The 14,888-nt window shown below is 48.6% G+C and overlaps 7 protein-coding genes across 7 annotated transcripts; 3 read left to right on the top strand and 4 right to left on the bottom strand.

Moving 5' to 3' along the window:
- Positions 1–520: 520 nt before the first annotated feature.
- On the bottom strand, positions 521–3,004 carry FOBCDRAFT_190692 (uncharacterized protein; the record flags this gene model as incomplete). The annotated part of the gene is made up of 2 exons (XM_054707109.2): positions 2,229–3,004; positions 521–1,632 (listed from the first exon to the last, which is right to left on the bottom strand). Exons 1-2 carry the CDS (start codon positions 2,914–2,916, stop codon positions 521–523), a joined length of 1,800 nt encoding a protein of 599 aa, XP_054563084.2. The 5' UTR covers positions 2,917–3,004.
- Positions 3,005–3,308: 304 nt separating this feature from the next.
- FOBCDRAFT_264667 (uncharacterized protein) lies at positions 3,309–5,317 on the top strand (the record flags this gene model as incomplete). The annotated part of the gene is made up of 6 exons (XM_031191177.3): positions 3,309–3,523; positions 3,630–3,856; positions 3,908–3,962; positions 4,016–4,235; positions 4,285–4,424; positions 4,474–5,317. The coding sequence occupies exons 1-6, from the start codon at positions 3,420–3,422 to the stop codon at positions 5,315–5,317; spliced, it is 1,590 nt and encodes a 529-aa protein (XP_031032408.2). The 5' UTR covers positions 3,309–3,419.
- On the bottom strand, positions 5,298–6,690 carry FOBCDRAFT_232354 (uncharacterized protein). The gene has a single exon (XM_059609894.1). The coding sequence runs from the start codon at positions 6,260–6,262 to the stop codon at positions 5,435–5,437; it is 828 nt and encodes a 275-aa protein (XP_059465983.1). The 5' UTR covers positions 6,263–6,690; the 3' UTR covers positions 5,298–5,434.
- A 335-nt stretch (positions 6,691–7,025) lies between these two features.
- On the bottom strand, positions 7,026–8,347 carry FOBCDRAFT_232350 (pyridoxal phosphate-dependent transferase). Its single transcript, XM_031191173.3, has one exon. It carries the CDS (start codon positions 8,117–8,119, stop codon positions 7,055–7,057), a length of 1,065 nt encoding a protein of 354 aa, XP_031032404.2. The 5' UTR covers positions 8,120–8,347; the 3' UTR covers positions 7,026–7,054.
- A 300-nt stretch (positions 8,348–8,647) lies between these two features.
- FOBCDRAFT_280112 (Threonyl/alanyl tRNA synthetase) lies at positions 8,648–9,490 on the top strand (the record flags this gene model as incomplete). Its single annotated transcript, XM_031191172.2, has 2 exons — positions 8,648–8,656; positions 8,714–9,490. 2 exons carry the CDS (start codon positions 8,648–8,650, stop codon positions 9,488–9,490), a joined length of 786 nt encoding a protein of 261 aa, XP_031032403.2.
- A 165-nt stretch (positions 9,491–9,655) lies between these two features.
- FOBCDRAFT_285225 (uncharacterized protein) lies at positions 9,656–11,877 on the bottom strand (the record flags this gene model as incomplete). The annotated part of the gene is made up of 3 exons (XM_031191170.3): positions 9,656–11,328; positions 11,379–11,531; positions 11,778–11,877. The coding sequence occupies 3 exons, from the start codon at positions 11,875–11,877 to the stop codon at positions 9,656–9,658; spliced, it is 1,926 nt and encodes a 641-aa protein (XP_031032401.3).
- A 1,286-nt stretch (positions 11,878–13,163) lies between these two features.
- Positions 13,164–14,201, top strand: FOBCDRAFT_9678 (uncharacterized protein). Its single transcript, XM_031191169.3, has 2 exons — positions 13,164–13,278; positions 13,329–14,201. Exons 1-2 carry the CDS (start codon positions 13,219–13,221, stop codon positions 13,890–13,892), a joined length of 624 nt encoding a protein of 207 aa, XP_031032400.2. The 5' UTR covers positions 13,164–13,218; the 3' UTR covers positions 13,893–14,201.
- The last annotated feature ends 687 nt before the right edge of the window (positions 14,202–14,888 follow it).

The raw sequence follows: 14,888 nt of genomic DNA, 5'->3' as shown, positions 1-14,888 counted from the left end.
AATTGCATCGAAGGCAGCTTCCCATACCTTAAGTTGGAGCTCCGGCGGAAGCTCAGAAAATAGATGAAACGAGTGCGAGTCCGCTGAAGACTCGAATTTCGGCCCAGAGATGCTGGTTGGAAGTTCATCCATAGCTGATATGAAAATGGTAAGCTGAAAGTCAAAAAACAAGTCGCAGTTTTGGGGAGAGGTGGGTATTTATAGATCTGGTGAGAAGTTAAACTTCGTCCACCAATTTAGGTTTCTAGGGCTAAAGTGGTTTGCATGTTTATTATCATATCTAAGTTCTGTGTGCTGATCATAGAACCTTAGCCACAGGTCTCAACTCCGAATAATGCATCTGGCTCAGAGTTTAACCATTATGCCACAATGCCTAACCAATTGCTAGGCCTGCAGAGCAAACCTTATAGAAATTTCAGACCAAAAAAGAATTTGGACGGTTAGCATAAGTAATGGAAGATAATGGCAACTCTTTTAACAATATTAAAAGCCTCTCATCACGAGCGCCGTTCATCAGTTCTTAGCCTTTGTTCGGGGGGATCCGGCGAAAAATAAGTCTGGGCGAAAATCTCATCTGAGAGTCGGTGTTGATGCTAATAAGATAATTTAAGTTGAAAGCAAGGGTAGCAAGAGCCAATAGGCTGACGGCTTCCCTGGTGATAGCACTAGGGCTCCCATTGTAGAAATAGTGCCAAAGGTTTATCCAGTTTGCATTGCCCGCAACTGTTTGGTTTCTGGGGTTTGCGCTCTGAATGATATTTGGGGGGCTTGAAGGATTCTGAATAATGACCGATCCGTTCGCGAACTGGGCCTCGAGATATTTGACTGTGGCATCGTCTTGAGCCACGAATGCGAAATCATTTCCCTCGAGGAAGGCATCCATGGCCAAAGAATACTTGGGCTCATTAAGTGTAAAATATAATATGACCCCGTCATAGTTCCACAAGTTCCCCTCTCCACCAACAAAGAATATGTATGGTCGTCCATGGTAGTCAATGCCACAAGGGCTACTCCCAGCCATGAGTACTTGACCGTCATTTAGACCAACTTGATTCGACCATGTTATTCCGTTCGTGGTAGTGGTATACCATGTGCCATTGCTTCCGCTTCCGTACCAGAGAAGAGTCCACACTCTTTTGTCGTCAGAGACAAAAATGGCAGGGCTTGTGCGATCCATGAAGTTTCCTCCAAGATTAGAGGTAACCGGACTGACATCGGCCCAGACATTCCCATTAAAGGTCGTCATCCATATGCCATTTAGACCAGAACCGTTGAAGAACAAGTAAAGCAATCCATTGAACTCAACCATGGCCGGGCTCGTCTTTCTTCGAATAGAAAGTCCACCTCCAGTGAGATTCTTTGGTTGGGCAAATGCATTTGTTGCTTTATTGACATAGGTATATCTTAAGGTGCCGTCGGCTGCCGAGCTGTTCCAAACGACGTAAAGAGTGTCCTGGTAAACAGCTACAGCTGGGCTTGTGCTTGGTTCGAATGTCTCAGAAGGAGGTGTACTCATGGCATCGTCGAGACAATTGACCATAGTCCAGATCACTCCATCCTGAGACGTAGTCCAGAAAGTGCCGTTGTTCCCAGAACCGTTGAAGGTATGAAGCGATACTGCGGGCGAAGTGACTGGTGAGTAATGATGAGATGCCTTTTTGAGTGTTAAAGTATGTTGAAGTGATTGATGGAGCGTCGAAAGAGCTACGCGACTTGCGACGAATGCGAAGGCTGACATGTGTGTGATATCTTTCTTGGAATTGCATGAATCATAATTTACTGCAAATATGGGCCGATTCGACACCCAGCCAGCCAGCCACAGCTCTCAGATAGTTGAACTGTCAAACTCCCTGTGAAGGTCCAGCCCTTCTTTCAGCCAGCCGCAATGTCTCTTATTTGTTTGCTGGGTGCCAGTTATTCAATCTCAGAGACATTTCAAATGATCTCATTGGTGATATAAGTTCATTGCGTGCCGCTAGTGTTCTAGACCGCCAGTCAATATATCATCGCTACCAGTATCAAAGTCTCAGAAACATGTCTTCGTCCCGCTCATTGTCGCTCTAGAAAAAAAGAACTCCGTAAGCTATCGAAATAGAAGAAAGGATAGGCAGATGGTCGACAGCCCTGGCCTACCGACCAGTATGCCTTTCATGAAGTGAACGCCTCAATCGCCTCTTCGAGAAGCTCCACGATCTCATCAGGTTTACTCAACATCGGCAAATGCGCACTATCAATAAGCCGCTTCGTGACATCCGCACCAAGCTTTTCCGCACCTCGAACAAGCATCTTCTGCGCTTCATAAGGGTAAGCCCTATCATCCTTGGTCATGATCTGCCAAACAGGCACATCCCTCCATCCTTCGTACGTGACTTCGTATCCTTCCGTCGAACCGGTCAAGGCATGTTTGCTGAGCTTTCCAACCCAGTAATCGGCCTCTTCTGCTGGGAGATCGTGGTACATCATGTCGATTGGGTCGACTACGATGACCATTAGATTATTCTCATAGTCAGCTTCGCAAGTCGGTAGGGGTTTGCCGCCGAGAGCGTCTAGAAAGGACGCGCCTTCGCGGACGAAACCGGTTGCAACATTGAAAAGCCCTATCACACGACCAGTCTTTCCGTCTGTGTCGGCAGAATTGTTGGTGAAGCCTCTCATGGCACTTTGTCCCACCGGTCCACTATAGGAGTGCACCAACAGAACGACATCAAGCCCTTGCGACGTCTCGCCAGCAATGGCATCGGCAACAGCTTTAACGTCATGCGAGTAATTAACGTCGGTGCTTGTTGATTGGTTTGTCGGAAGTGCGACGGGAATACACTTGAACTCTTTAGCCTCCATGGCGGACATGATCTTGCCCCAACATTCAGGGCTATGCCACGCGCCAGGCACAAATATGAGGCTAGGTTTCTGGGCCATGTTGTAGATTGATTGGACGATATTGGCTCGGGATTCGGTGAGGGAGGGGAATAGGGAAGTGAGGATGTGTAGTCGGCTTACGATCTCTTTCCAAATCGTGGCTGGATAAAGGCAGCGGGGTTTGTCGTCCAGCTCGTTTATCCTCCTCGAAAAGGGTTAGTTGCTGACAGGCTGGACGCCATTCACGTCCACTCAAAAGTGACTCTGTTGTTGGTAGTGGAGACTCTAGTTCTTTGCCAAGACGTTAGTGATCTATCTTCATGCGCCTCTCTCTGAGTGGAAAATCGTTAGCGCTATAGCTTTGACTAGTCTAGACTCTCGCAACCAAATCGCTCATCCTGTAGCCACAATCCTCAAACCCCGTGAGTGGCTTCCCGATACCTCGTCGACGCCTCTCTTTGAAGCAAGACTCCTCCCTCATTCCACTGAAAGTCATAACTCATCAGCCCATCGTCGATCATCTTCCCTGAAGCTTCCCTCAGAACAAGCTCAAGCCGGTCAACATGAGTACAACGACAAGGACTCGGAGGCCCCACACTAGGAGTAAAACCGGGTGTTTGACTTGTCGAAAGCGTCGCGTGCGTTGTGATGGCGGAAAACCAACCTGGTAAGTCGGAGTTTACTATCCGGTCGCGACAAATAGTCGAGAGTACTACACAAGACTTTTGTCAATTTTTAGTGGTTTTTAGTGATTGTAAAACTGACGAACGTAGTACCCGATGTGTCAGTGCAGGACGGGCATGCGAGTTTGCTGATCCTAGTATCCCACTTCGAGACCGCAAGGCTACCTGTCTTCCAGGCGAACAGCAACCTTGGATTATAAGCCAGGATGCACCGCCAGTAACTCTAATGGTCAATTCCCCATTCGGAAAATCAGTGGAGCCTTTCGACTGTTTAGGCTTGGACATGACTCTTCGCTCCAGAGAGCTACTTCACTATTGTAAGCGCAAGCCATGCAGCATAGACCTAGCCACATCGTTGACAAGCCTAGTTCATAATAGCCACGACAGTGCTGATTTGGTACTTAGTAAAGCCTCGAGAAATATGTACGTACCTTATCATCCCTCACTCAGCCCAGGCTCACCTTAAACATCTATAGCTTTTCTTCTGTCGCTCAGCACCCCGATGCCCTGAGGGACACTCTTCTTGTAGCAGGCCTGCACTATGCATGGACTGTCGGTGATCTCGAAACGTATAATCCAACTTTCCTGTTTCACAAAGTCTCAACAATACAAGTCTTGAACCGATGGTTGCAGAACATACATCAACCGGGGCTGATGACCTTCATTCGGCATGTTTCAATTCTTTGCTTTATAGAGGTACGCTTCCCCTACTGATAATACCTTACAAATCGCTGAACATAAAAAGGCATCTTATGGTAACGTACACGATACAGAGGCTCATATCAACGGCCTCGTAAACGCCGTCCACCTTCTCAGCCCCCTCGATGACGACTTCGGCCATCGATCAGAAATCGAAGAAGAGCTTGCTAATCGCTATCTCTTGCTGTAAGTAGCCATTGCTGATGGATATTTTCATCAATGCTTACCTTTCCAGCACATACTATGCCTACCAAGGCTTCAAGGCCAGGATATTGGGAAGCGACTCTTTGCAGAACCTTTTCCGACAGAACAATACCGCAGAGTTTTCCACGTTCGTATCGCAGATCTATCTCTGGAAGACCCAAAATATCGGCCATCTTGAAATGCGTCTCAACGCCATGAAACTCTTGCCATTCTTCTTCGCTGCCCTCCCCTCATCAACGCAATTCCATAGCATCGACGCATCACCTCTAATAGATTGCCTGAAGCATGTTACAACTTCAACGCAGACAGTCAGGGAAGACCGTTACAAATGCGACCCAAGCTGGGAATGGATCGAGGGATCAGATTCTCGACTTCTCTGCGCTACTATCGGCTCCCATTTCTCATCTCTGTTCCACGACGATATGTTCTCATCAGCACACTCGTCAAAGTATAGCACTTCTTGGTCTGGTATGTGCGCTGCATCAAGCCTGTATATGCACAGTGTCCTGGAGCTCTGGAACGGCGGCAAGGCCATCGACGCTCGTCTCTTGCGAAGGTTTCTCTCGATCTTGAGTCGAGATCTCAGCCAATCTGTCAGCACTTTGGGACTCAATGACTCTACGGATTTTTGGCTTTGGCGAGCGTTCCTTGGAGAGTATAGCATTGCCAAACAGCAAGCGAATAACCATGACCCCTTGCTGGATGGCCTCCAAAGAGCTTTTACTGGCTATGTAGATGCATGGAAAAGGGTTACAGGGTTGACACTTTGGGAAGAGGCGCATGCCTGTTTAGTGACAGTGGCGTGGCCCGCTACTATGAATTATGAAACGGGGCGAGGTGTTTGGATAAGTGCAATCGAGCATACAACATGTTGAGAATTAAAAAGCTGTCGCTGCTTATAACTGTACAATATTGTATCAAAAAATCACAACTCGAATCTTAATAAAGCGGCCACGGCATGGCAAAATCCCGAGATAGACCTCCAGACCGCTCTATTCGGGCAGCAATATCGTGCCCTCAGTTACTGGAGTTGCAGACCCTGAGAGGGATATATTTGTAACTTTGTCTCCAGTCTCATCCAGTACAATGTCGACAATGATACTGCTGTCACGGCCAATCTCCTGTCCCTGATCAAGATAGAATCTATACATACCGCCCGAATCCCCCTGCTGAAGCGCGAGATATGCGCCCAGAGCACATGAACCGCTTCCGCAGGCGGGGTCCTCGAGACCGATTGCAATCATACGAATTCTGAGATGTTGGACCTTCTTGCCACTCTCGTCATAAGGATCCGACAGCACTCTATAGTACATCACTCCTGTGAAAGAGGGTGCCCATCCCTCGTCAAGCTCTGTAAGCTGACTGGGGCCTGCGGAGATGGCGGTGAACAGGCTGGGCTGATTGGTAAAGTCGACCAAGGTGTAGGTGACGCCCTTAACAATAGACACGCATGGATAGCTCTGTTCAGTTGACAATCCCTGGGTCTTCAAGCTCGGTTGGGTGTCGAGAATGCTTTGTGTACTAGTATGGCGGGAATGAATGTGGACGTTATGCGGCACGTCGGCTGCCACAGTTTCTCGCGACGGATCATAACGCACAACAACTGGCCCAGCGTTTGTCCAAAGGGTGGCCTCTGAGGAGTGCACAGCGAGACTAGGAAGTAGTTGTCGAAATAGCACATGGCCAGTGCCGATGACAGGATGGCCTGCAAAATCCATCTCGTTCACAGGAGTAAAGATGTTGATGGCCACTGCTCCATCCGTGTTTCGGCGCAAAAAGACGGTTTCGGAGAAGTTGAATTCGCGTGCAATCATCTGCATGTCTGCAGGCGGTAGCGCATCATCTTGAACTTGGACAACAGCCACTTGGTTTCCCTTGTACCTGACGGAAACAAGAAAGTCAGTAATCTAGGTTCAAAGCTTAGGGCAGCTATAGTGTTGTGGTTATTGGCATCACCTTTTTGTTGTGAAGACATCAAGTGTCACTTTTGAGCACGTTAACATTGATCTTGTGCCGCAAAGAATGGGAGGGGAAAGTCTGGGAAGTTTATCTCGGGCATTCATTTACCATAGGAAGCCTTCTTGGGAATCATTTTGCGGATCAACGTCAATCGACGAGGGCAGTTGAAAGAGAACTAGAAAGAGGATGAAGGAAGCAAACAGCGTTGCTTGGCTTAAGGCGCCGTGACTACAGCTGATGCAACGAGTGGAAGAGGGTAACGAAGCCTTTGCATTGAGAGGCTCGAGCCGAAGTACAACAAATGAGTCAGCTCCGATTGTTCCGCTTCGGCCGAATTGCATTTTTTGGTTCATGGCGTAGGGCGCAAGGCGTATGGCGTGGGGTACATGGCGTAGGGCGTAGAGACCTGGGGCGTGTGGTGAGTAGTGGGCATGAGGCGGGGCTGACAACTGCCTATTGATCATTCAGTCATTGAGGGCTTCATCGATAATGACAGAGTAAGAATTATTAACCAAATTATTCAATTGACAGAAAGATGCAAGGGTCAGAGAGAGTGTATAAATTCAAAGCTGATGTATAATTGTATGTATTGCAATGTCAAGATGCAAAAACAACCAAGACTACCTATAACCCTCCCGAAAAACAGTTCTATTCTACAACAGTTTGCTGTAACATGATCCAACAGCCGCAACCAGCTCATCTACACTACTTGGACTATGTGAAAAGGATGCCACAAGGCGAACTGATCCTGGCTCCCAGCGATCATGGTAGAACTGGTAGCCCTGGCAAAGCAATTCCTTGATTACGGCTGGAGCCAGGCGGCAGAAGAGTATGTTAGCTTCCGGATCTTGCAAAACCTCCGGTCCAGAAACGCTCCTTAGGCCAGCGGCCAATCGTAAAGCCAAACCATTCGCATAACGGGCATTTCGCAGCCATAATCCTTCCGCAAGGTAGGCTTCAATCTGAGCCGTGTGAAAGCGCATTTTTGAGGCCAACTGGCCAGCTCGCTTCTGGCGGAAGGCCAGTTCAGACGCCAAGGTAGGGTCGAAAGAGATGATTATGTCGACTGTCATTGCGCCGTTCTTGGTCAAGCCAAAAGAGAGAACGTCAACGCCGGCCTCCCAGGTCATCTCAGCTGGAGATGCCTCAAGGTGAACTAATGCATTGGCAAAACGCGCTCCATCCATGTGCACGCGTAAGCCTGCATCTTTCGCTATAGTACACAGCTCTTTGAGTTCGGCGATTGTGTAGACACTACCGGTTTCGGTAGGCTGACTGATACTGAGAACAGACGGTTGGACGCTATGGACGTCACCGACCTTCCGACAAACAGCAGCGCGCAAAGACTTGGGGTCGATCTTGCTATTGCTTCCGGGCACTGTTACAAGTTTAGAGCCTCCTGTGAAAGCTTCTGGAGCACCGCACTCGTCGTTGTTGATGTGGCTATCCGGGTGACAGAGAATACTGCCCCATGGCTTGACAAGCGAGGCCAAGCCGATGCAGTTTGCGGCTGTTCCACTCGAAACTGGGAATACGTCGAGTTCTCCTTCGAATATCTCCTGCAGCCTTTGACGAGCGGCGCCTGTAATGCCATCGTTTCCATACGGCGGAACATGTCCAGTGGCTGCAGCGACGACAGCTTGCACAATTTCAGGCGACGCACCGGCTATATTGTCACTCGTAAAACACCGTCCCGGGTTTGGAATAAGAGAACCCATACCGAAGGTCCAGTAAAGAGTAAAACGAATATAAGTACTTGAGAGGGTTTGCTTGGGAGTAGTTATAAAGGATGCGGGAAGAAAAGACAGGAATTTAAATACAGGCAGTGGGAAAGTGAAGCGTAAAGCCGACCCAAGATAAGATGCAGTTAGTTCTAGAACAATTGCCTCTAGGGTTGGTGTTTTTAACTATGTGATTGCAGTGTCACCGATGGCATACAAAGAGGGGGTGTGAACGGAGAGAAAAAAGTTTCATTTGGCCCACCAAAAAGGGCGTCGCACCTTTTGCTGCATCCTAGCCTACCTAGTTATTGCGGCAACCCCGGTTGTCATCTTGAGCGTCCCTCAATTATGAAATACATATCGCAAGTCAACATGAGCCCTGGACAGTAAGACAGCTATTTATTTGCTATATAATCCCCAGATCGCCGACATGGGAACCTCAAGCAGTATACCCGGTATATCCATCTGCGCTCAGAAACACTCGTCGTGTCGTAACTTCGTCTATTAAGAGAATATTCCCACACAATGGACAGAGTAAGCATTTCTGATGAGTCTGTCAATAGAAAAAGTGTCTAATTAACCTGCTGGTAGTTTGGGCATACTGAGGCGGTCTATCATCGCGATGAGACTCAACACGTCATGGAAACGACCGTCTTAGCCAGTATCCCATATGCTGACTGGGATAATTCTATCAACAAGGTGTTCAAAGATGCTTCGGATGGCCTATTTCTCGTCATCACAAATTCTACTATTTTCTATGCCAAAGGCGGTGGTCAACCGAGCGATACTGGGACCATGACCTCCCGCGACCAGTCGTCAATCTTCACTGTCACGTCTGTGCAGAAGCTCCCGTCTGGAACGATCATGCATCTTGGCACATACTCTGGGGCCCCTTTTGAAGAACAGACGCTTGTAACTCAGGAGATCAACAAGGACGCGCGAAAACTCCATTCACAGATTCATGACGCTGGTCACGTCCTCGCTTCAGCCATACGAAGACTAGGAATACCAGATCTGCGAGAGGTCAAAGCACAGCACTACCCCGGCACTGCATTTGTTGACTTCCAAGGGATCATCCCGGGAGATAGGAAGGAGGAGATTGAGCAACTTGCGAATCAAATAGTCAATGACGATCGTTCAATAAACGTCCACTGGTGGTCAAGAGAGGAGCTCGAAGCCAAATCTTGGACAATGCCAGAGGATTCTGACGGTCAAGGTGGACTAGTGAGAGCTGTAGAGATTGATGGTGAGGGTGCTTATATGTGCGGTGGAACCCATGTGAGGAGCACAGCTTTGGTAGGAAAGATTAGAGTAAGGAAGGTGAAGAGGCAGCAAGGCATATCGAGAGTCTCTTATGAGCTGGTGTGATTAGATTTAGCCGTGTATTCAGAGACTGATAGATTATTGCTTTGTTATAATTTTCAAGGCGTGAGAATTCATGAGGAGTAATTGTCAAACAAAAGAAGAGGTAGCAGCCCTAAACAATAGCAAGTGACATATATGCTACTCAATCTCGCCTCATGCCGCTTCCGCTCATTCTTGGCTATCCCGATTGCCTGCTGAGTCCCCGAGATGTTGGTTACGAAAACGAGCCAGCCACTCTTCGTTGTCGGCGACCGTGTCATCCAGCGGGTCTACCGTGCCGAATTGTAACCTTCTAGCTTCATCTTGGAACATCTTATCAGTAGGGATAATCCCGAGCCTCATCTGATGCTGCGCAAAGCGACCAAGGTGGAAAGCAAACAGCTCAGGAAACGATTTATCTTGGAGGGACATCATAGGTTCTCCTGCCTTGGGTGGCATCTCCAATCCATTCCAAGCTTCGAAGCTTTCCTCAGCGGACCTTGTTATCTGCTGTACATGCTCTGCTGTTGTAGGGTTCGGAGCGGCTGCCGAGAATGGAGCATAGGTCCTTGACTCAGAGGCAATTAAATACGGAGGGATAGCATTCGTGACCTGAGCCGCGATTCCAGGCTCAAAGCCATGATCTCCCCTCCAATCTTCCATCGTCTTGCCCTTGCGGAAGTGTGACACTAAATGGTCTGTGCGTTCCTGCCAAGATTCCATACGTAGATCACAGAAGCCACAGTTAGATGCCACTGGTGGCCCCTCGACCTTCCATGACTCTATCGGCGGAGGATCCTGCACATGGTGTATACACCTTAGGTGCTGAATCAAGTGATCCTTCCTGCTATAAATCTGGCTTTGTCTGCATAGATTAATATCATGATCTTCCATATGTGTCGGTGTCGGATCTGCAAGACCGCAGTACGCACAGCTGCTGAGTCCGGTGGCGGCTAATATCACAACGCTACCATATGGCGCGCATCGCCATCCCTTGGTACTGAGATGTAGCGACTGCTCGTGGCGTGCCCAGTCGAACTTACTCTTGAAAGAGTCGCAACAAAATGTACAAGGGAATTTTCTCTTCTCCGCTGCTTTGCCCTTTGCTGCATTCGGTCGGGTTCGTTTCGACACGCGGCCGCGTCGGGCCACAGAACTTGCAGAAGTAGCAGAGCCTGAGGACAGGCTTGAGCCGCTAGTAAAGCTCACCGTTGAGCCCGGTCGGACGTCCATCCGGCGACTATTCAGGCTACCTGTGCTGTTTGATGCCGGGGCCCGAAGCGGGTTATTCCTTAATGCGTCTGCAATAGCGACTAAGGAGGCTGCCTCAGTCTCCGGGGGCGAGTTTCGCCATCGCTGTATCGGGTCCATTGCACTTTCTACCAAGGTGCCAGAGCCTGATATTTGTACTGGGTTGGATCCTGAAACCATCGGTAGGGCCGAGTTACGGAGGTATCGACTTCTTCGGCGCGGGAGACAATTTGGCTGTATCTGAACATTGGGTGGGAGCTGGAGTGCCCTGACGGTGCCCTGACCTAATTCCCATATTGGCGGCACCTCGCCTAGCCCGGCTTCAAGGTGATGTGGCCAGATATCCTGGTTTTGGTGCTGCAGAGACCAGGACGATGGCAACGTTTGCCAGGGCCAGTCGAGAGGCTGGGTCGGGTTCTCTAATGAGAACGTAGTAGCATCAAATGATGATTGGGTGAGGTCTTGTGGCTGCCAAGAGAAGCGGTTTTGACCTTCAAAATCACCATTGTCTTGTTGAAGTATCGGAAAGGCGTGTTGGGTTACACCAGATATATTGTCAAATTCCGTTGCCAGTCCATTTTGGTCATATGTATGTTCAGAGGGCGGTAAGGCTGTTGACAAGTATCAGCGCTGCATCGTCAAGTCCTTCAGATGAGCCTACGATCAGTGTAACCTTCGCCATGGCCTGTAAATTGCGGTATTTCTAAAGCCTTTTCCGGCTGGTCAGTCGACTCCATGAGGCTACTTGTCGTTTGGCGTACTATCAAGCCAGGTGATGCTGAGGTCCGGATCTCCCAATTACACAACCCGGATGCTATGATTATGAGTTTTGATGTTGTTTGGTGAATTGATTGGCGTCGTGATGGGGTCGTGATGCCGTTGTGATTGGTGCGTCCGGACCCCGGAGCTGTATTAACCCGCTGTGCGCCACTTACCTAGCCATCGACGAACATCACTAAAAATAAACATGCAAGTTTAGAAATAAGGGCATTTACACTGTTTTATACGATTTCTGCTCCAATTACGGCTTGTAAGCTCTCCAGAGATACTGGTCACAAACATTGTCTGACGACTTGGGCGCCAAGGTAGGAGTGATATTTCGTGGGCATCATCTTAAAATTCACCTCGGAGGCTAAATCCAACGGGACGCAAAGAGCCATCGTGTGTAACTTGAGTTCAACTGAGTGCCAGTTGTACCCCAATCGTGTTTGGGAGAAGTAGACAGCAGATCGTATTGTTTTCAGTTGTTTTCGCCGGAACAGTGGCTGTCCCGGCCAATATAACTTATAAAGAGCCCAGCAAGGTGATGGCTCTCAGATTGCACGTTTTAATTTTTACTGGTTCTCAAATGTATGCTAATTCTATGATCTTGCCTTTCCTGGACTGGTATTTCCTTTGCACGCCACAATTGTCAGACCTAGGCATAGAGTTTAATCGGGTAAAACATTGTTTTAAGATGTCATTCTTCAAGATGTTATTCTTATTTGGCGGTGCCTATCTCTCTGGCCGAGAACCGATCTACTGACTTAGTACGTACGCTGCCCTACGCCATATGCATGGAATTATCATATCCTCAGTGTTAACGTAAAGACTTAGTAACCATTTCTCTCTTCACCAGGAGCTCAAGTCAATTTTCCTCCCATGTGAGTTGATCATTACAGGGTAGGGTTGAACTGTGGGTCTGGCTGATAAGCCAATCATTTGTTTGCGAAAACAAGACCACCAACAAAAAAAGCTGCTGATTGCCTCGGAGCATTTGCTCCCCGCTGTGACACACAGACAGGCAACAGAGTTTGACTTCTTGGGCCCCACCGTTCATCTCTCAACACCAGTTGTCACTTTTCGATGATCAAAAAGAAAGAAATATAGAAAGGAGAAAAAGAAATAAAGAGAATAATCAGAATCAGAGAGAATTCTAAGTCATCAGAGGCTGCTTCTATTTCTGCATCGTTTTCTGCCGATCATGTGCGTGGAGTACGCATGAAGGAACAACCTGACTGGGTACAATTTTCAACCTTTGATCCACAACAAAATGGAACTATTCTCGTGCACGCGAATGCACATCATAACACACCAAATACCCGAATACCTAGTGCAAAAGTTCTCCATGGGGATAACCCAAAGGGAATTTGCAATGTCCTTCAACATGTCATAGGATTCTGACGAGAATGATACACGAATCCCATCACACGACACCAAGAACAGATAACCAACACGCCAAGCATCCTGTCACAAAACACTAAACCGCTAAAGCCAGCTCGCTCCGAACAAACAGTCAGGGGAACCCGCACACCTAAGCCATTTGGGGTAAATGCTCCGTCAGGGTTCTCGGGACGTTGTGCGTCAAAGATTACATCATATCAACGTCAGTTTTCCGATCGCTGGAGAGATTATATAGAAATTCACGATGCCTGCAAAAAAAGCTTCCCCTCGAGATCGAAACTCCAAAAAAGTCTCCCTTTGGGGCCGTAAAGGCTGTGGACCAGATTAAAAATACCACAATGTCCTGCCCTCTGCATAACTCTCTCATTCCTGTAACAACTCTTACGACCAAGCAGGACGTGGGTAACTTACATGTTCTGCGCAAAATGTGTTTACTCACGTGATCCAGAATTTCCAATTCGATCCCGAGCGTTTCGGCCGGCCGCTTTGCGAAGTCCCCTTATTCCAGACCGCGACGATCCCGTCCACGCTCGCTAAGGATCGAAAAGCTTTCAAGCCAAGGTTTAAGATCATGCCATGCCAATATGCGCGTAGTATTGAAACCGCAGAGCCAGAGCTTATAGAGCCGCCGCGGAAGAGCAGCTCCAAGCGGAAGTACAAGAGTCCCGAGGGTTGGCGGAGTAAGCACAAGCACCACTCCACCACACGCCGATCGCCGTCGCGACAGGCTACTATTTCTTGTCCCTGCGCGCGGGAACACAAAGCACCCAAGGCGTCGGATCATACAAGGTCTTGCGAGTTCTGTCATGTAACCGAGACGCCGAAATGGAGGTCTGGACCATCAGGACGTCGTACCCTCTGCAACGTCTGTGGATTGCTGTACGCTAAGAGGGAGGAAAAGGCCCGGTCGTTCTTATTAGAGAGGGAGTTTGGATGCGACTCTGTTTCTGACGCATCGTCGTGGTCTACAAAGGTCTCAACGGAGGATTCTCATTCAGCAGGACTGCGATGACCATTCAACCTCATATCCTCTTATACCCTGCCAAGCGGCCCCCAATGATACCTCACTGCCCCTCACTCTTGGCAGGTGCATTTGCAAAGGCACGGCATGCATGGGCAGGAGAGGAAACATTCACATTTTTTTATTGCAGCGTTCGAGCGTCATAATCATGAAAGAAACTGATGGCGCATTGGAGATCAGGAAACCAGGCAACATATCAGGAGTGTTCGGAGCAAATAAAGTTTAAAGAAAATACTAAACCCATTTCAGCAATTTTTTCCGGTAATAGCAGAAGAGGAGCGTTGTCAAGATAATAATTGCATCCAATCGCGAACTGTTTGGCAGCTCACTAACAAAGGTCCCTCCCAACAGCAACCGTGATGTCAAAATCGCATCAGAAAACATAACCAATCACACCTTTCACATCACCTCCGGAGTCGTCCTCTGATCTTTTAAATTTCCATTTGCTACCGTCCTACAGTACGACGTCGCATCGCCAGTCCCGTTCCACATTAGCATTACCTGACCTTAACGGATTCCGGATAGGTGCGGAGTTCAGGGTAACTCTGACATCTGACTTTTTACCCCTCAATTGGCTGACGGGAGCTTCTTTCAGCTCAAATGCCGACTCTGGAGCGGGGGAAGGTCGACACAGTGAGAACAAACCATCTGATTATCTGCGCAAGCGACTTGCAGCAAAGATTACACTGTACCACACACCAGACAGGTCATCCGCCCATTTTGTCCTGTGTCTAGCATTTAATAGGTGCGAGGAGTACCGCGCCGTGGCTTACGCGTCGGTAAACGAGGGTTGCAACTCTTTGAGACGAAATCGATTCTAATCAATGTTGCAAGCAGGACGGGGGACCAGTCTTATCTATCAATCGTAGACAGACACGGCACAGAGGCCAAGGCGCCATGCAAGGAACTGTGGAAACGGGCTTACTGTCACGCCAGGTTGCTCCGAGGGACAGTGTCCGAGCGGGTGAGACGTCTCAAGGTTTGAGA

This window comes from Fusarium oxysporum, chromosome X, assembly GCF_013085055.1.
Source record: "Fusarium oxysporum Fo47 chromosome X, complete sequence".
NCBI lineage: Eukaryota > Fungi > Ascomycota > Sordariomycetes > Hypocreales > Nectriaceae > Fusarium > Fusarium oxysporum.
The sequence above is the reverse complement of the archived record's forward strand: the minus strand, read 5'-3'. Positions and strand labels throughout refer to the sequence as shown.